The sequence below is a fragment of the Bos taurus genome, chromosome 3 (genome assembly GCF_002263795.3).
Source record: "Bos taurus isolate L1 Dominette 01449 registration number 42190680 breed Hereford chromosome 3, ARS-UCD2.0, whole genome shotgun sequence".
Classification (NCBI taxonomy): domain Eukaryota; kingdom Metazoa; phylum Chordata; class Mammalia; order Artiodactyla; family Bovidae; genus Bos; species Bos taurus.
This window is the reverse complement of record NC_037330.1, coordinates 4,528,831-4,546,248: the sequence shown is the minus strand read 5'-3', so window position 1 is coordinate 4,546,248 and position 17,418 is coordinate 4,528,831. Positions and strand designations below refer to the sequence as shown.

General features: G+C 38.0%; 1 protein-coding gene across 1 annotated transcript; it reads right to left on the bottom strand.

The window, feature by feature from the left end:
* Window positions 1–2,837: 2,837 nt before the first annotated feature.
* Window positions 2,838–3,521, bottom strand: LOC132344980 (uncharacterized; the record flags this gene model as incomplete). The annotated part of the gene is made up of 1 exon (XM_059885340.1): window positions 2,838–3,521. A coding segment is annotated over exon 1 (684 nt), but the record flags the coding sequence as incomplete, so codon positions are not given.
* Window positions 3,522–17,418: the final 13,897 nt, after the last annotated feature.

The following is a 17,418-nucleotide window of genomic DNA, read 5'->3' as shown; positions in this document are numbered from 1 at the left end:
TGTAAGCTTCAGGAAAACCAGGGATGCAGAAAGTCAGACTCAGTTTCTACAGCACTTGCCTTCTCATCTCCAAACATGTCAGAGTATGACACGAAGCAAAGACTCTCCTGCTGGGATTTCATGAATGTCTATACTAGATTTACTCCATTTTCTAATGCATTGACCTGTCCTTTGAAAACTAATGTATCAGGAGCATTCTGATAGCTCCAAAGGGGTTTTGATTCAAGGCTGCTGTTATCCTAGGGCAATATTTCTCATTTTTAGAACACTGCTTCAGAATCACCCAGAATCCTCGTTAATAAGGCAGATTCCCAGCCTACTTCTCAAGCAGAATATCCAGGTGACACTCATGTTTGATAAATGCTAACTTAAGAACTCCTTATGAAGACATGGCAACTTCAGAAAGTTAAAGACCCTCTAGGGCAGTGGTTCCAGAGAAGGCAAGGGCACCCCACTCCAGTACTCTTGCCGGGAAAATCCCATGGGCGGAGGAGCCTGGTAGGCTCCAGTCCATGGGGTCGCAAAGAGTCGGACATGACTGAGCGACTTGACTTTCACTTTTCACTTGCATGCATTGGAGAAGGAAATGGCAATCCACTCCAGTGTTCTTCCCTGGAGAATCCCAGGGACGTCTGGTTGGCTGCTGTCTATGGGGTCGCACAGAGTCGGACATAACTGAAGCGACTTAGCAGCAGCAGCAGCAGCAGCAGCAGCAACAGGGCAGTGGTTCTCAACTGGGGCGATTCTGGCTTTGAGGTGGTAACAGATGGAGGAAGTGGGTGGTGCTATTGGCATCTAGTTGGCAAAAGCCAGCAATAGTGGTAAATGTCTTGCAATGTACAGGATAATCCTTCAAAAAAAAAGAATTAATTCTCCAACCTAAAATGCTGCTGTGAGCACCATTTTTCAATAGCCAAGGACATAAAGATAATCTAAATGTCCATCAGCTGATGAATGAATAAACATACAGTGTATATTTAAACACAGCCATGAAAAATTTTAAAATGCCATTTGTAGCAACTTGGATGGACCTAGAGATTATCATATTAAATAAAGTAAGTCAGAAAGAGAAAGACAAATACTACATGATATCACTTGTATACAGAATTCTAAATATGAGACAAATGAACATATCTGCAGAAAGAAACAGATTCACAGATATAGAGAAAAGACATGTGGTTGCCAGGGACATGGGAGATGAGAGAGGGAAAGATTGAGAATTTGGGATTAGTAGGTACAAACTATTATATATAGGATGGATAAACAAGGTCCTACTGTGTAGCACTGAGAACCATATTCAATATCTTGTAATAAATCACAATAAAAAGACTTTGAAAAGGAACATATACATGTATAACTGAATTGCTTGGCTATACAACAGAAATTAACACAATATACAATTTTTTAAAATGCTGCTGTAGAGAGATGAGTCATTTCTGATCTCAACTCAGAATTTCCAGTTGCTATATGGAAATCCTAAGTTCTTTTGTTATTCATAAACATAATAATAAAATAAAATAAAATATTTGCTATATTATTCCATGAAATTTTTATTTCAGTTGTATGTGTGCATGCATGAAGTTGCTCAGTCATGTCCGACTCATTGCCATCCCATGGACTGTAGCCTGCCAGGCTCCTCCATTCATGGAATTTTCCAGGCAAGAGCACTGGAATGAGTTGCCATTTCCTTCTCCATCAGTTGTATATATGAATTTAATTATTGTAAAAATAATTTTACAATATTAATATATAAAAGAGAATATCAAATGTATTTCTCTTTTATATATCTTTTCATTATTAAAAATATCACATACCCTTAAAAATATACAAACCAACACTTCAGTTCAGTTCAGTTGCTCAATCGTGTCCGACTCTTTGCGACCCCATGAATCTCAGCATGCCAGGCTTCCCTATCCATCACCAACTCCCGGAGTTGACTCAAACTCACGTCCATCGAGTCGGTGATGCCATCCAGCCATCTCATCCTCTGCCATTCCCTTTTCCTCCTGCCCCCAATCCCTCCCAGCATCAGAGTCTTTTCCAATGAATCAACTCTTTGCATGAGGTGGCCAAAGTACTGGAGCTTCAGCTTTAGCATCATTCCTTCCAAAGAACACCCAGGGCTGATCTCCTTCAGAATGGACTGGTTGGATCTCCTTGCAGTCCAAGGGACTCTCAGGAGTCTTCAACACCACAGTTCAAAAGCATCAATTCTTCGGCGCTCAGCTTTCTTCACAGTTCAACTCTCACATCCATACATGACCACTGGAAAAACCATAGCCTTGACTAGACGGACCTTTGTTGGCAAAGTAATGTCTCTGCTTTTGAATATGCTATCTAGGTTGGTCATAACTTTCCTTCCAAGGAGTAAGCGTCTTTTAATTTCACGGCTGCAGTCACCATCTGCAGTGATTTTGGAGCCCAAAAAAATAAAGTCTGACACTGTTTCCCCATCTATTTCCCAGGAAGTGATGGGACCAGATACCATGATCTTCGTTTTCTGAATGTTGAGCTTTAAGCCAACATTTTCATGCTCCTCTTTCACTCTCATCAAGAGGCTTTTGAGTTCCTCTTCACTTTCTGCCATAAGGGTGGTGTCATCTGCATATCTGAGGTTATTGATATTTCTCCCAGCAATCTTGATTCCAGCTTGTGCTTCATCTGGCCCAGCGCTTCTCATGATGTACTCTGCATAGAAGTTAAATAAGCAGGGTGACAATATACAGCCTTGATGAAATCCTTTTCCTATTTGGAACCAGTTGACCTGCATAGATGTTTCTCAAGAGGCAGGTCAGGTGGTCTGGTATTCCCATCTCTTTCAGAATTTTCCACAGTTTATTGTGATCCACACAGTCAAAGGCTTTGGCATAGTCAATAAAGCAGAAATAGATGTTTTTCTGGAACTCTCTTGCTTTTTCCATGATCCAGCGGATGTTGGCAATTTGATCTCTGGTTCCTCTGCCTTTTCTAAAACCAGCTTGAACATCAGGAAGTTCACGGTTCACATATTGCTGAAGCCTGGCTTGGAGAATTTTGAGCATTACTTTACTAGCGTGTGAGATGAGTGCAGTTGTGTGGTAGTTTGAGCATTCTTTGGCATTGCCTTTCTTTGGGATTGGAATGAAAACTGACCTTTTCCAGTCCTGTGGCCACTGCTGAGTTTTCCAAATTTGCTGGCATATTGAGTGCAGCACTTTCACAGCATCATCTTTTAGGATTTGAAATAGCTCAACTGGAATTCCATCACCTCCACTAGCTTTGTTCATAGTGATACTTTCTAAGGCCCACTTGACTTCACATTCCAGGATGTCTGGCTCTAGGTGAGTGATCATACCATTGTGATTATCTGGATCATGAAGATCTTTTTTGTATACTTCTTCTGTGTATTCTTGCCACCTCTTCTTAATATCTTCTGCTTCTGTTAGGTCCATACCATTTCTGTCCTTTATCGAGCCCATCTTTGCATGAAATGTTCCCTTGGTATCTCTAATTTTCTTGAAGAGATCTCTAGTCTTTCCCATTCTGTTGTTTTCCTCTATTTCTTTGCATTGATTGCTGAGGAAGGCTTTCTTATCTCTTCTTGCTATTCTTTGGAACTCTGCATTCAGATGCTTATATCTTTCCTTTTCTCCTTTGCTTTTCGCTTCTCTTCTTTTCACAGCTATTTGTAAGGCCTCCCCAGACAGCCATTTTGCTTTTTTGCATTTCTTTCACCTTACATCAAGACATAAAGATAAACTGATTTTATGTGTATGTGCTCAGTAGCTCAGTCATATCCAATTCTGTGACCCTGTGGTGGGATTCTCCAGCCAAAAATACTAGAGTGGGTTACCATTTACTCCTCCAGGGGCTCTTTCCAATCCAGGGATTGAACCCAAATCTCCTGCATTGGCAGGAGGATTCTTTCCCACTGACTTACTTGGTAAACCAGAAAACATGGTACGTAATTGTATTTAGATCTTTTTAAATTTCCATTAATTAAAGTTTTCTGCCTAGGGATTTCATACACACTAGCATAGTGATGATATATTTTTTGATGATATTATATTTTTCAATTTTAGTTTCTGTTTATACTTGATTATGGAAATACATTTCATTTTTTGTTGTTACTTGAGCTTGTACTCATCAAATTTACTTATCAATTCTAATATTTATCTGGGATTCTTTGGGAGTTTCATATACACATATCACAAACAATGACAGTTTTATTTCCTACATTCCAATTTTTGCTCTTTTTGTTCTTTTCCTTTTCTCGTGGTTCTGGATATGACCTCCAGTAAAAGCTCTAGTAAAATAAATGTAAGCCTGGATATTAAGTATTCCTGTCTTGTTGCTGATCTCAAAGGGAAAGTTTTCAACACTTAACCATTAAGAATCATATTTACTATAGTTTTTCATAGAGCATCTTTATCAGATTAAGAAAACTCCCTGTGTTTCTAATTTATAAAATTTTTTTTATCATGAATGGATTGGATTCTGCTTTTGATACTTGTATTCAATTGTCTTTTTTCCATTATTCTGTTAATGTTTCAAACTATACTGATATTTTAATGTTATAGCAACACTGTAGTAATGAAATAAACTCAGTTGGTCTCAATCATACCCTTTTTACATATTGAAGGATATGGTTTATAATTACTATATTTTTTAGGTTCTCTGCATCTATGTTCATAAGAGAGGCAGGCCTATCATTATTCTTTCTCACAACGACTTTGTAGATTATTGATATTGAGGTTATGGTGGCTGTAAAGTATTTTATTTTTCTCCAGTTCTCTAGAAGTCTAAGAATAAGGCTGCACATTTTCAATTTCATCCTATGGTCATTTTAGTAAATTCAATGTATTAGAATTTGTTACTTCATTATTGACATATTTAGTCACAACTTATTATCTTTTCAATTGCTACAGAATCTGTATTGATAGCCCTTTTAAAGATTCCTAATAGTAGTTTTATGGGGTTTCTTCCTTTTTCTCTGAATCAGGCTTGCTAGGAATTTATCTATTTTATTAAGCTTTTAAAATACCTAACCTATCAGTTATTGAGAGAAATGTTTTAAAAATCTTTACCCAAGATTGTGCATTTGTTTATTTCTCTTTGTAGTTTTAAAAATGTTTTATTTTATATATTTGGAGAATGTTTTACTAAGTACATACAAATTTGGAATAACTGAGTATCTATTTGGAAAAAAATAAGTTGGATCCATATCTCAAATACTTATCAGATACAAATCACACACACACACACAATAAAAAACTTTAAAAAATAATAGGAGCATTGCTTTATAATCTCATGAAAGCCTATTCCAAAATATCTAAAAGTCTGAAAATAAGATAAATTTAGCTATATAAAATAAAATTTTTCCACATGGCAAAAAAAAGCCATAAGTAAAAACAGAAGATAAATGACAAAATGGAAATAAAATTCCAAACCAGATCACAAGAAATTAATTTCTCTAAAACATAAAGAAACAAAGAAATTTTCAAATATTAGTTATAGAAGTTAAAATTGATATAACCTCAATGAAAGGCTATCTAATATAGCAATATCGATCTAAATAAAAATACCTTTGACTCAATAATTCCAAATTTAGGAATTTATCCTACACATACATGTGTGTATGTGCAGAATGATGTGTATAAATACTATTTACTTCAATCATTTCCTATTATTAAATAAAAGTTAACATGATCCAAATATCTATTAATAGGTGACTAGTTGAACTAATTATGGTTTACCCTGAATATGGAGTGTTAGGTAGTCAGAAAAATTAGGGAATACTGTGTACTGATATAAAATAATCTGAAATATATATAGTTAAGTAAAATGAACAAAGTGCAAAACAGTGTATATGGGATGCTGCTACTAATAAAAGAGGTAAACAATGTATATATTTTGCTAGTATTTTCAAAGTAAGATATATATTAGAATGTATACAGAAGAACCTCAAAACACTACTTTCTAATCAGGGTAGGACACAGGTGCCTTAGTGGCAAAAGAATAGGGATAGGAAGGAAGATTTTCCACTACATTTTATTTTCAACCTTTAAAAACTTTGTTGTTCAGCCCTTCGGTCATGTCCTGCTCTTTGCAACCCCATGGACTGTACCACACCAGGCTTCCCTGTTCTTCACTATCTCCCCAAGTTTGCTCAAACTTGTATCCATTAAGTCAGCGATGCCATCCAACCATCTCATCCTCTGTTGTCTGCTTCTCCTCCTCCCTTCAATCTTTTCCAGCATCAGGGTCTTACCAATGAGTTAGATCTTCAAATCAGGTTGCCAAAGTATTGGAGCTTGAGCATCAAGACCAGTCATTCCAAAGAATATTTAGAATTGATTTCCTTTAGGATTGATTCGTTTGCTCTCTTTGCTGTCCTAGTGACTCTGAAGACTCTTTTCCAGTATCACAGTTTGAAATTATCAGTTCTTTGTCACTCAGCCTTCTTTATGGTCCAACTCTCATAGTCAGTACATGACTACTGGAAAAACCATAGCTTTGACTATAAGGACCGTGGTTAGAAAAGTGATGTTTCTGTATTTTTTTATTAATCTATTTTATTGAAGGATAATTGCTTTACAGAATTTTGTTTTCTGTCAAATCTCAGCATGAATCAGCCATAGGTACACATATATCCCCACATTTTTGGACCTCCCTCTCATCTCTCACCCCATCCCACCCCCCTAGATTGAAACAGAGCCCCAGTTTGAGTTTCCTGAGACATACAGCAAATTCCCTTTGGCGATTATCATATGGTTTTTATCTTTCAATTTGTAAATATGGTATATCACATTGATTGATTTGTGTATATTGAAAAATCCTTCATTCCAGGAATAAACCCAACCTGATAATGATGTATGAGCTTTCTGATGTGTTGCTGAATTCTGTTTGCTAAAATTTTGTTGAGGATTTTTGCGTCTCTGTTCATCAGTGATATTGGCCTGTAGTTTTCTTTTGTGTGTGTCTTGCCTTTGTCTGGTTTTGGTATCAGGGTGGTGGTGGCCTCATAGAATGAGTTTGGAAGTGTTCCTTCCTCTGCAGTTTTTTGGAAGAGTTTTAGAAGGATAGGCATTACTCGTCTCTAAATGTTTGATAGAATTCTCCTGTGAAGCCATCTGGTACTGGGCTTTTGTTTTTTTTAAAGAGAGATTTTTGAATCTCAGCACAGCTTCAATTTTAGTGCTTGTAATTGAGTTGTTCATAATTTCTATTTCTTCCTGCTTCAGTCTTGGAAGATTGAACTTTTCTAAGCATCTGTCCATTTTTCCCAGGTTATCCATTTTATTGCCATATTCAGTTCAGTTCATTTCAGTCACTCAGTCGTGTCCGACTCTTTGCGACCCCATGAACTGCAGTACACCAGGCCTCCCTGTCCATCACCAACTCCCGGAGTCCACCCAAACCCATGTCCATTGAGTCAGTGATGCCATCCAACCATCTCATCCTCTGTTGTCCCCTTCTCCTCTGCCCTCAATCTTTCCCAGCATCAGGGTCTTTTCAAATGTCTCAGTTTTTCACACCAGGTGGCCATATAGGTGCTCATAATAATCTCTTAGAATCCTTTCTATTTCTGCATTGTTTGTTTTAACCTTTCTTTTTTCATTTTGAATTTTGTTGATTTGAGTCTTCTCTCTCTCTCTCTCTTTTTTTTTTTTCTTGATGATTCTGGCTAAAGAATTTGTCAGTTTTGTTTATCTTCTCAAAGAAGCAGCTTTTAGTTTTGTGACTCTTTACTATTGTTTCTTTAATTTTTTTTTTTCATTATTTCTGCTCTGATCTTTATGATTTCTTTCCTTCTGCTAACTTTGGGGATTTTTTATTCTTCTTCTCCCAGTTGTTTTATGTGTAAGAATAGGTTGTCTATTTGAGGTTTTTTTGTTTCTTGAGGTAGGTTTGTATTGCTATAAACTTTCCTCTTAGAACTGCTTTTGCTGCATTCCATAGGCTTTGAGTTGTGTTTTCATTGTCATTTTTCTCTAGGAATTTTATTTCACTTTTGATTTCTCAGTAATCTGTTTGTTCTTTAGAATCATATTATTTAATCTCTGTGTGATGTATTTTTTATTTTTTTTTCTTGTAATTGATATCTAGTCTTATGGGACTGTGGTCAGAAAAGATGCTTGACATGGTTTTAATTTTCTTATATTTACTGAGATTTGATTTGTGACCCAAGATGTGGTCTATCCTGGAGGATGTTCCACGTGCACTTGAGAAGAAAGTGTGTTCGTCTGCATTTGGATAGAATGTCCTGAGGGGATCAATGAGATTCAGCTGTTCTAATGTGTTAATTAAGATTTGTGTTTCCTTGTTAACTTTCTGTTTTGATGATCTATCCATTGGCGTAAGTGGGGTGTTAAAGTCTACTATTATTATTGTATTACTGTGAATTTCTCCTTTTAAGTCTGTTAGTGTTTGTCTTATGTATTGAGGCGCTCCTATGTTGAGAGCATAGACGTTTACAATTGTTATGTCTTCCTCTTGGATTGATCCCTTGATCATTATGAAGTGTCCTTCCTTATCTCTTGTAATCTTCTTTAAGGTCTATTTTGTCTGATATAAGGATTGATACTCCAGCTTTCTTTTGATTTCTATTTACATGGAATATATTATTCTGTCCTCTCAGTGTCAGTCTTTATGTGTCTTTAGGTCTGAAGTGGGTTTCTTGCAGATAGCATATATATGGATCTTCTTTGTATCCATTCAGCCAGTCTGTATCTTTTGGTTGGAGCTTTTATTCCATTTACATTTAAAGTAATTATTGACGTATATGTTCCTATTGTCATCTTCTTAATTGGAATTTGTTATTCAAGATATTTTTATTCTTTTGTATTTTCTGACTATGTAAGACCCTTTAACATTAGTTGTAAAGCTGGATTTGTGGCTCCAAATTCTCTTAGCTTTTGCTTGTCTATAAAACTTTTGATTTCTCCATCAATTTTGACTGAGATCCTTGCCAGGTAGAGTAATCTTGCTTGTAGATTTTTCCCTTTCAGTACTTTAAATATATCCTGCCATTCCCTTTTGGCCTGCAGAGTTTCTCCTGAGAGACCAGTTGTTAAATGTGTGGCATTACCCTTGCATGTTACTTCGTGCTTTTCTCTTGCTTTTCAAATATTCTTTCTTTGTGTTTAGTCTTTGTTAGTTTGATTAGTATGTGTTTTGGTGTCTTTCTCCTTCGGTTTATCCTGTATGGGGTGCTTTGTGCCTCCTGGACTTGAATGACTATTTCCTTTCCCATGTTGGGGAAATTTTCAACAAGAATCACTTCAAAAATTTTCTCATACCCTTTCTTTTTCTCTTCTTCTTCTGGGACCCCTATAATAAGATTGTTGGTGGATTTGATATTGTCCCAGAGGTCTCTGAGACTATCCTCCATTCTTTTCATTCTTTTTACTTTATCCTGCTCTTCAGCAGTTATTTCCACCATTTTATCTTCCAGCTCACTGATTCATTCTTCTGCTTCAGACATTCTGCTACTTATTCCTTCTAGAGTATTTTTAATTTCAGTAACGGTGTTGTCTCTGTATGTTTAGTCTTTAATTCTTCTATGTCTTTATTACTTGACTGTTGCATTTTCTCCACTCTATTTTCAAGATTTTGGATCATCACTATCATTATTCTGAATTGTTTTTCAGGTTGTTTTCCTATTTCCTCTTCATTTATTTGGACTTTTGTGTTTCTAAATTGTACATTTTTGTGCAGTGTTTCTCTGCCTTTTCATTATTTATTTATTTTTAACTTATTGTGTTTTATGTCCCCTAATCCCAGGCTTCAAGGTTGAATTCTTTTCTCCTTTTGGTTTTTGCGCTCATGAGCTGGGTCTAGTGGTCTGTGTAAACTTCTTGTAGGGTGTGATTTGTGCTCGCATTCTGATTGGAGGAGATGAGTTATTTTTTGTTTTTGTTTTTGTTTCCCTCTTATGTACCGGGCTAAGTGAGGTGGTAATTCTGTCTGCTGATAACTGGGTTTGTATTTTTGTCTTGTTTGTTGTTTGGATGAGGCATCCTGAAGAGGGTGCTACTGACAGTTGGATGATGCTGGGTCTTATAGACAAATGTTTGCCTTTGCGGGATTTCTCACTATTTGATATTCCCTAGGGTTAGGAGTTATCTGGTAGTCTAGTGTCTTGGAATCAATGCCTCCACTCCAAAGGCTCAGGGCTTGATCCCTGGCTAAGAATGGAGATTCCACATGTGGTTTGCTATGGCATTAATTGAGGTTAAAACAAACACCCTTAAATGAGAAACAAAGGAAAGACCCCAGACAATTGTCAGTTAGAAATCAGGCAAATAATAACTTAAAAAATGAATATACACATATACGTATACACCTATAAGCAAAATCAAAACTGTCAAAAAAAATTTAAAAAAGCACAATAGATTGACCTGGCAAACAAAGCAAACAAAAAATGATATCACCAGTTAAGAAAAAAACTAGCTAAAGCACAAACTGGAAAACAAAACTAAAGCATGATTCCCACTGGGGAATAAAGCAATAAAACAAAACAGACTAACAAATATGGTGAGAAAAAGAAAGGAAAGAAAGAAATGAAAGAATAGAAATGTAAGATTAAATAGAATTAGATGAAGATTTATATAAAGGTTAACTTCAAAGAGAAAAGATCAGTAGGAAAAGCAAAGGAATAAATGTAGAAAAATAATAATAAATTAAAAATATAACAATTTAAATTAAAAGAAAGAGAGAATTAAAGAAAAAATAAAAAGGAAAACTCCACAGAAATGCAAAAGGCCAATAGAGGCAGAGGCTTACAGCAGAAATAAAAAGTGTGATTCAAGAAAACAATTCTCAAATGCTTAAATAGATTGAATAGTACTAATGACATCAATGAATACAGCACCAGAGGGGAGAAAAATGGGAGAAAAAGAAAAAAAAATCCAGAAGAAAGTACAGAACAGTTAAAATATACAAATAATAAACATTTTTCTTGAGTCACTGCTGTCAGAGTCCTTTCCCTTGCTGGGAGTCACAGTCCACCTTGCCTCCCTTGAATGCCCTCCAACATCGTCGCTGGTCTCTGGACCTGCTGTGGGAGCAGCTCAGACTCTAATCTGGTCCGACTCCTGTGTGTTCGTGCCTTGAATGTCCACAGCTGTCAGAACTAGTATGTTTTCTCTGTGAGAACTTTCAATGTCCTTTTATATATCCACAGACACAGAGTCTGCCTAGTTGATCGTGTGGATTGAATCTGCAGCTAGTACAGCTGGTGGGAAGGTTTTGGGTCCTCTTCATTAGCCACACTGTCTCCCGGTTTCAACTGTGGTTTTATCTCCACCTCAGCATGTGGGTCATCCACAGGGGTTTGCCCCTGAGACTAACCTGGAGGTCTTGGGTCTGCCCCAATGAGGGTCAGGTGTGGAGGTGGCACAGCTGCTTGGGTGATAGGATTCCTGGCAGCATCAGGTACTCAGAGGAGCTGGTGGCTAGGGAAGTAGGAAATATGATGCTCTAGAAGGGTATGGCAACCCACGCCAGAATTCTTGCCTGGAGAATCCCCCGGACAGAGAAACCTGGCAGGCCATAGTCCACAGGGTCACAAAGAGTTGGGCACAACCAAAGTGACCCTGCATGTACAGACGCAGGACTTTTTCTAGCCTGGGGCAACTCTACCCCAGTGAGGATCGAGCATGAGGATGGTGCAGCTGCTCAGCTTGGGGGGACCCAGGTGGCACCAAGTGTTCAGGGACATGGACTGCCTCAGCCACAGGAGCTGTGGCCCTATCAGAGTCTTTGTGTAGCCTCTGGCAGCTGGTGATCAGAAGGTCTCTGGGCAGTCCTCTCTGTTGCTCAGCCTGAACTTGGAGGGCTCCCCATCCTGGGGTCCTTCCCTGTTGCTCCCCATGTCAGGGGCTTGAAGGGCCAGTCTCTGTTGCTCACCTGCTGGTGGTGGGATGTGGGCAGAGACAGGCGATGGTGCTGGCTCCACCCCCTGTGCATGACTCAGTGGTATCGCCTTGCTTCCATGGCTGCCTGACTTTCCTCCACAGGCGTTTCCCACCACAATCTCCCCCCTCATGTCCCCTTGGGATGTCTCCCCACAGTCAACAGCAGACCTCACCCTGGGATTCCTCCACAATCCCTAAGCTCCAGCTCCCAGCAGCTGTGCCTTCTAGGGGATCTATGTTCCTGTGGGGGGTGCATATGACTGTGGCAAGGATTGTGTGATTCTCATTCCGTTTAGGCTGCCACAGATAAGCAACTTCACTCTCAGCCTCAAATGATTTTCCTCTGACCCAAACAATTGACCCAATGTGGGAGTTGGACCCCAGCTTCCATTCCCCTGCCCACCAAGGGCAGGTCCAGTTCTACCAACTCCTGTTTCTTCCCCTGGTTCCTCGTCCTACCGAGTTTTGCATGGTTCTATCTGTTCTCCAGTGGTCAGGTACTCCTGCCCGCTCTGAGCTGGCGTTCTGCCGTCCCTTCTGCGTCTGAAGGTGTATTCCTGATGGAGAGATGTTCTCCACATCCACCGACTTCTCCACCATATTGTTCCTCCTCACTATCCATTATGTTTTAATAGATACTTTTCATTGCTATTATATTTTTAATTCTTATGAATCCTTTCTTATTCCCTTATTTTTGGGCAACTGTTACATAACTTCTCTCATCACTGTGAAGATAAAAATATATTTGCTTTTAACATTTCTTTGAATGTTGTTTTATCACTTGGCGTTTTTCTCCAAGAATCCCTTTTATATTTGTTTGCTTTGGTCTCTATTGTGTGTCCTAGTCTCTAATGTCTAGGACCTTTGTGTCTATTTGCAATTATAGATGAACTTTAGGAGGTTGATTGAAAACTTTGTGGGGTTAGCTCATTGACTGGTGGGTTTCAGATGATGATCAAGCCTGTCATGGCCCATTCATTGGAAACTCTCAAAAACTGGTTTCCTCCAGAGCTTACACCTAATCTATTTTGCTAGAGAACAACTCAGGTCTCCCACTCCCCCATGCAGACATAAGCTTTTATGTTGGCAGTTTGGAGGGCAGAGAAAGGAAACTGAGGTCTTCACATTTAGTGTGCATAACTTCTCTTAATTGTCCTTCTTTCAGGAAAGGAATACATTCTCACCCTCTGTGTAGCCAGTGCCCCTAGTCCACTGACCCTCATTTGCTGCATTAGGTCAGATGCAGTCATCTAGGTTTATTGTTGGGTAGATGGATCTGGATGCAGCGTTCTCCTATGTAACTTTCTGTGATGCTGGGTGTATTCTATGCTGCTCCATAAACCAGGTATTGCTGTATGATATGTGGCTTGCAAAACTGTTTAAAACTTTTTTTTTTAATTTGTTTTTTTATTGAGGATAATTGCTTTACAGAATTTTGTTGCTTTCTGTCAAACCCCAATGTGAATCAGCCATAGGAATCCATATATCCCCTCCCTTATGAAACTCCCTCCCATCTCCCGCCCCAACCCACCCCTCTAGATTGAAACAGAGCCTCTGTTTGAGTTTCCTGAGCCATACAGCAAATTCCCATTGGCGATCTACTTTACATATGGTAGTGTAAGTTTCCATGTTACTCCTTCCATACATCTCACCCTCTCCTCCCCTCTCCCCATGTCCATAAGTCTATTCTCTATGTCTGCTTCTCCATTGCTGCCCTGTAGATAAATTCTTCAGTACCATGTTTCTAGATTCTGTACATATGTGTTAGAATATGATATTTATCTTTCTCTTTCTGACTCACCCCACTTCTCTATTATACACTCACTGTATAATTGGTTCTAGGTTCGTCCACCTCATCAGATCTGACTCAAATGCATCCCTTTTTATGGTTGAGTAATATTCCATTGTCTATATGTACCACAGCTTCTTTATCCATTCATCTGTCGATGGACATCTAGGTTGCTTCCATGTTCTAGCTATTGTAAATAGTGCTGCAATGAACCATGGGATACATGTGTCTTTTGCAATTTTTGGTTCCTCAGGGTATGTGCCTAGGAGTGCAATTGCTAGGTCATATGGTGGTTTTATTCCTAGTTTTTTAAGGAATCTCCATACTGTCTTCCATAGTGGCTATATCAATTTACATTCCCACCAACAGTGCAAGAGCATTCCCTCTTCTCCACACCAGCATTTATTTTTTGTAGACTCTTTGACGATGGCCATCCTGACTGGTGTGAGGTGATATCTCATTGCAGTTTTGATTTGCATTTCTCTAATAATGAGCGATGTTGAGCATCTTCTCATGTGTTTGTTAGCCATCTGTATGTCTTCTTTGGAGAAATGTCTGTTTAGGTCTTTTTCCCGCTTTTTGATTGGGTTATGTGTTTTTCTGGCATTGAGGTGTATGAGCTGCTTGCCTATTTTGGAAATTAATCCTTTGTCAGTTTTTTCATTTGCTATTATTTTCTGCCATTCTGAGTGTTGTCTTTTCACCTTGCTTATAGTTTCCTTTGCTGTGCAAAAGATTTTAAGTTTAATCAGGTCCCACTTGTTTTTTTTTTTTTTTTCATTACTCTAGGAGGTGGGTCATAGAGGATCTTGCTTTGATTTATTTCACCAAGTGTTCTATGTTTTCCTTTAAGCTTTATAGTTCCTGATCTTACATTTAGGTATTAAATCAATTTTGAGTTTATATCTGTGTATGGTGTTAGGAAGTGTTCTAATTTCCTTCTTTTATGTGTAGCTGTCCAGTTTTCCGAGCACCATTTAGTGAAGAGGCTGTCTTTGCTCCATTGTATATTCTTGCCTCCTTTGTCAAAAATAAGGTGCCCATAGGTGCATGGGTTTATTTCTGGGCTTCCTATCTTGTTCCATTGGTCTACATTTCTGTTTTTATGCCAGTACCATACTGTCTTGATGACTGTAGCTTTGTAGTGTAATCTGAAGTCAAGAAGACTGATTCCTCCAGCTCCATTCTTCTCTCTCAAGACTGCTTTGGCTTTTCAGGGTCTTTTGTGTTTCCATATGAATTGTAAAATTTTTTGTTCTGGTTCTGTGAAAAATGCCACTGGTGATTTAATAGGGATTGCACTGAACCTGTAGATTGCATTTGGTAGTATAGTCATTTTTACATGTTGATTCTTCCTACCCAGGAACATGGAATATCTCTCCATCTGTTTATTCTTTCTCTCATTAGTGTCTTACAGGTTTCTGTGTACAGTTCTTTTTTCTCCTTAGGTAAGTTTATTCCTGGATATTTAACTCCTTTTACTGCAATGCTGAATGGGATTGATTCCTTAATTTCTCTTTCTGATTTTTCATTGTTAGTACATAGAAATGCAAGTGATTTCTGTGTATTGATTTTGTATCCTGCAACTTTGCTAAATCCACTGATTAGCTCTAGTGGGTTTTTGATACTATCTTTAGGGTTTTCTATGTACAGTATCACGTAATCTGCAAACAGTGAGAGTTTTACTTCTTTTCCAATCTGGATTTCTTTTATTTCTTTTTTTTCTCTGATTGCTGTAGCTAGGACTTCCAGAACTATGTAGAATAATAGTGGTGAAAGTGGACACTCTTGTCTTGTTCCTGATCTTAGGAGAAATGCTTTCAGTTTTCACCACTGAGAATAATGTTTGCTGTAGGCTTATCATATATGGCCTTTTCTATGTTGAGGTAGGTTTCTTCTATGCCCATTTTTTTGAAGAGTTTTAATCATAAAAGGGTACTGAATTTTGTCAGAGGCTTTTTCTGCATGTATTGAGATGATCATGTGGTTTTTATCTTTCAATTTACTAATACTCTGTATCACATTGACTGATTTGTGTATATTGAAGAATCATTGCATTCCTGGAATAAACCCAACTTGATCATGGTGTATGAGCTTTCTGATGTGTTGCTGAATTCTGTTTGCTAAAATTTTGTTGAGGATTTTTGCATCTCTGTTCATCAGTGAATTGGCCTGTAGTTTTCTTCTTTTTGTGTTGCCTTTGTCTGCTTTTGCTATCAGGGTGATGGTAGCCTCATAGAATGAGTTTGGAAGTGTTCCTTCCTCTGCAATTTTCTGAAAGAGTTTTAGAAGGATAGGCATTACTCGTCTCTAAATGTTTGATAAGTTCTCCTGTGAAGCCATCTGGTCCTGGGCTTTTGTTTTTTGGGAGATTTTTTTATTACAGCTTCAATTTTAGTGCTTGTAATTGGGTTGTTCATAATTTCTATTTCTTCCTGGTTCAGTCTTGGAAGATTGAATGTTTCTAAGCATCTGTCCATTTCTTCCAGGTTATCCATTTTGTTGCCATATAGTTGTTCATAGTAGTCTCTTATAATCCTTTGTGTTTCTGCACTGTCTGTTGTAACCTCTCTTTTTTCTTTCTAATTTTGTTGATTTCATTCTTCTCTCTTTTTTTTCTTGATGAGTCTGGCTAAAGGCTTGTCAATTTTGTTTATCTTCTCAAAGAAACAGCTTTTAGTTTTATCAGTCTTTACTATTGTTTCTTTCATTTCTTTTCTGTTTATTTCTCCTCGGATCTTTATGATTTCTTTCCTTCTAGTAATTTTTGGGGGTTTTTTGTTCCTGTTTTTCCAATTGTTTTAGGTGTAAACTCAGATTGTCTAGTTGATGTTTTTCTTGTATCTTGGGGTAGGATTGTATTGCTATAACCTTTCTTAGAACTACTTTTGCTGCATCCCATAGGTTTTGAGTTGTCATGTTTTCATTGTCATTTGTTTCTAGAAATTTTTTATTTCCATTTTGATTTCTTCAGTAACTTGTTGGTTATTTAGAAACGTGTTGTTTAATCTCCGTGTGTTTGTGTTTCTTAGAGTTTTTTCCTTGTAATTGATATCTAGTCTCATAGCGTTGTGGTCAAAGAAGATGCTTGATACGATTTCAATTTCCTTAAATTTACTGAGGTTTGATGTGTGACCCAAGATGTGGTCTATCCTGGAGAATGTTCCATGTGCACTTGAGAAGAAAGTGTATTCTTCTGCATTTGGATGGAATGTCCTGAGGATATCAATGAGATCCATCTTATCTAAGGTATTATTTAAGACTTGTGTTTCCTTGTTAATTTTCTGTTTTTATGATCTGTTCACTGGTGTGTGGAGAAGGCAACGGCAGCCCACTACACTACTCTCACCTGGAAAATCTTATGGATCGAGGAGCCTGCTGGGCTGCAGTCCATGGGGTCGCTAAGAACTGGACACGACTGAGCAAGTTCACTTTCACTTTTCACTTTCATCCATTAGAGAAGGAGATAGCAACCCACTCCAGTGTTCTTTCCTGGAGAATCCCAGGGACGGGGGAGCCTGGTGGGCTGCCATCTATGGGGTCGCACAGAGTCGGACACAACTGAAGCGACTTAGCAGCAGCAGCCATTGGTGTGAGTAGGGTGTTAAAGTCTCCTACTATAATTGTTTTACTGTCAATTTCTCCTTTTATGTTTGTAATGTTTGTCTTACGTTTTGACATGCTTCTATGTTGGGTGCATAGATATTAACTATTGTTACGTCTTCCTCT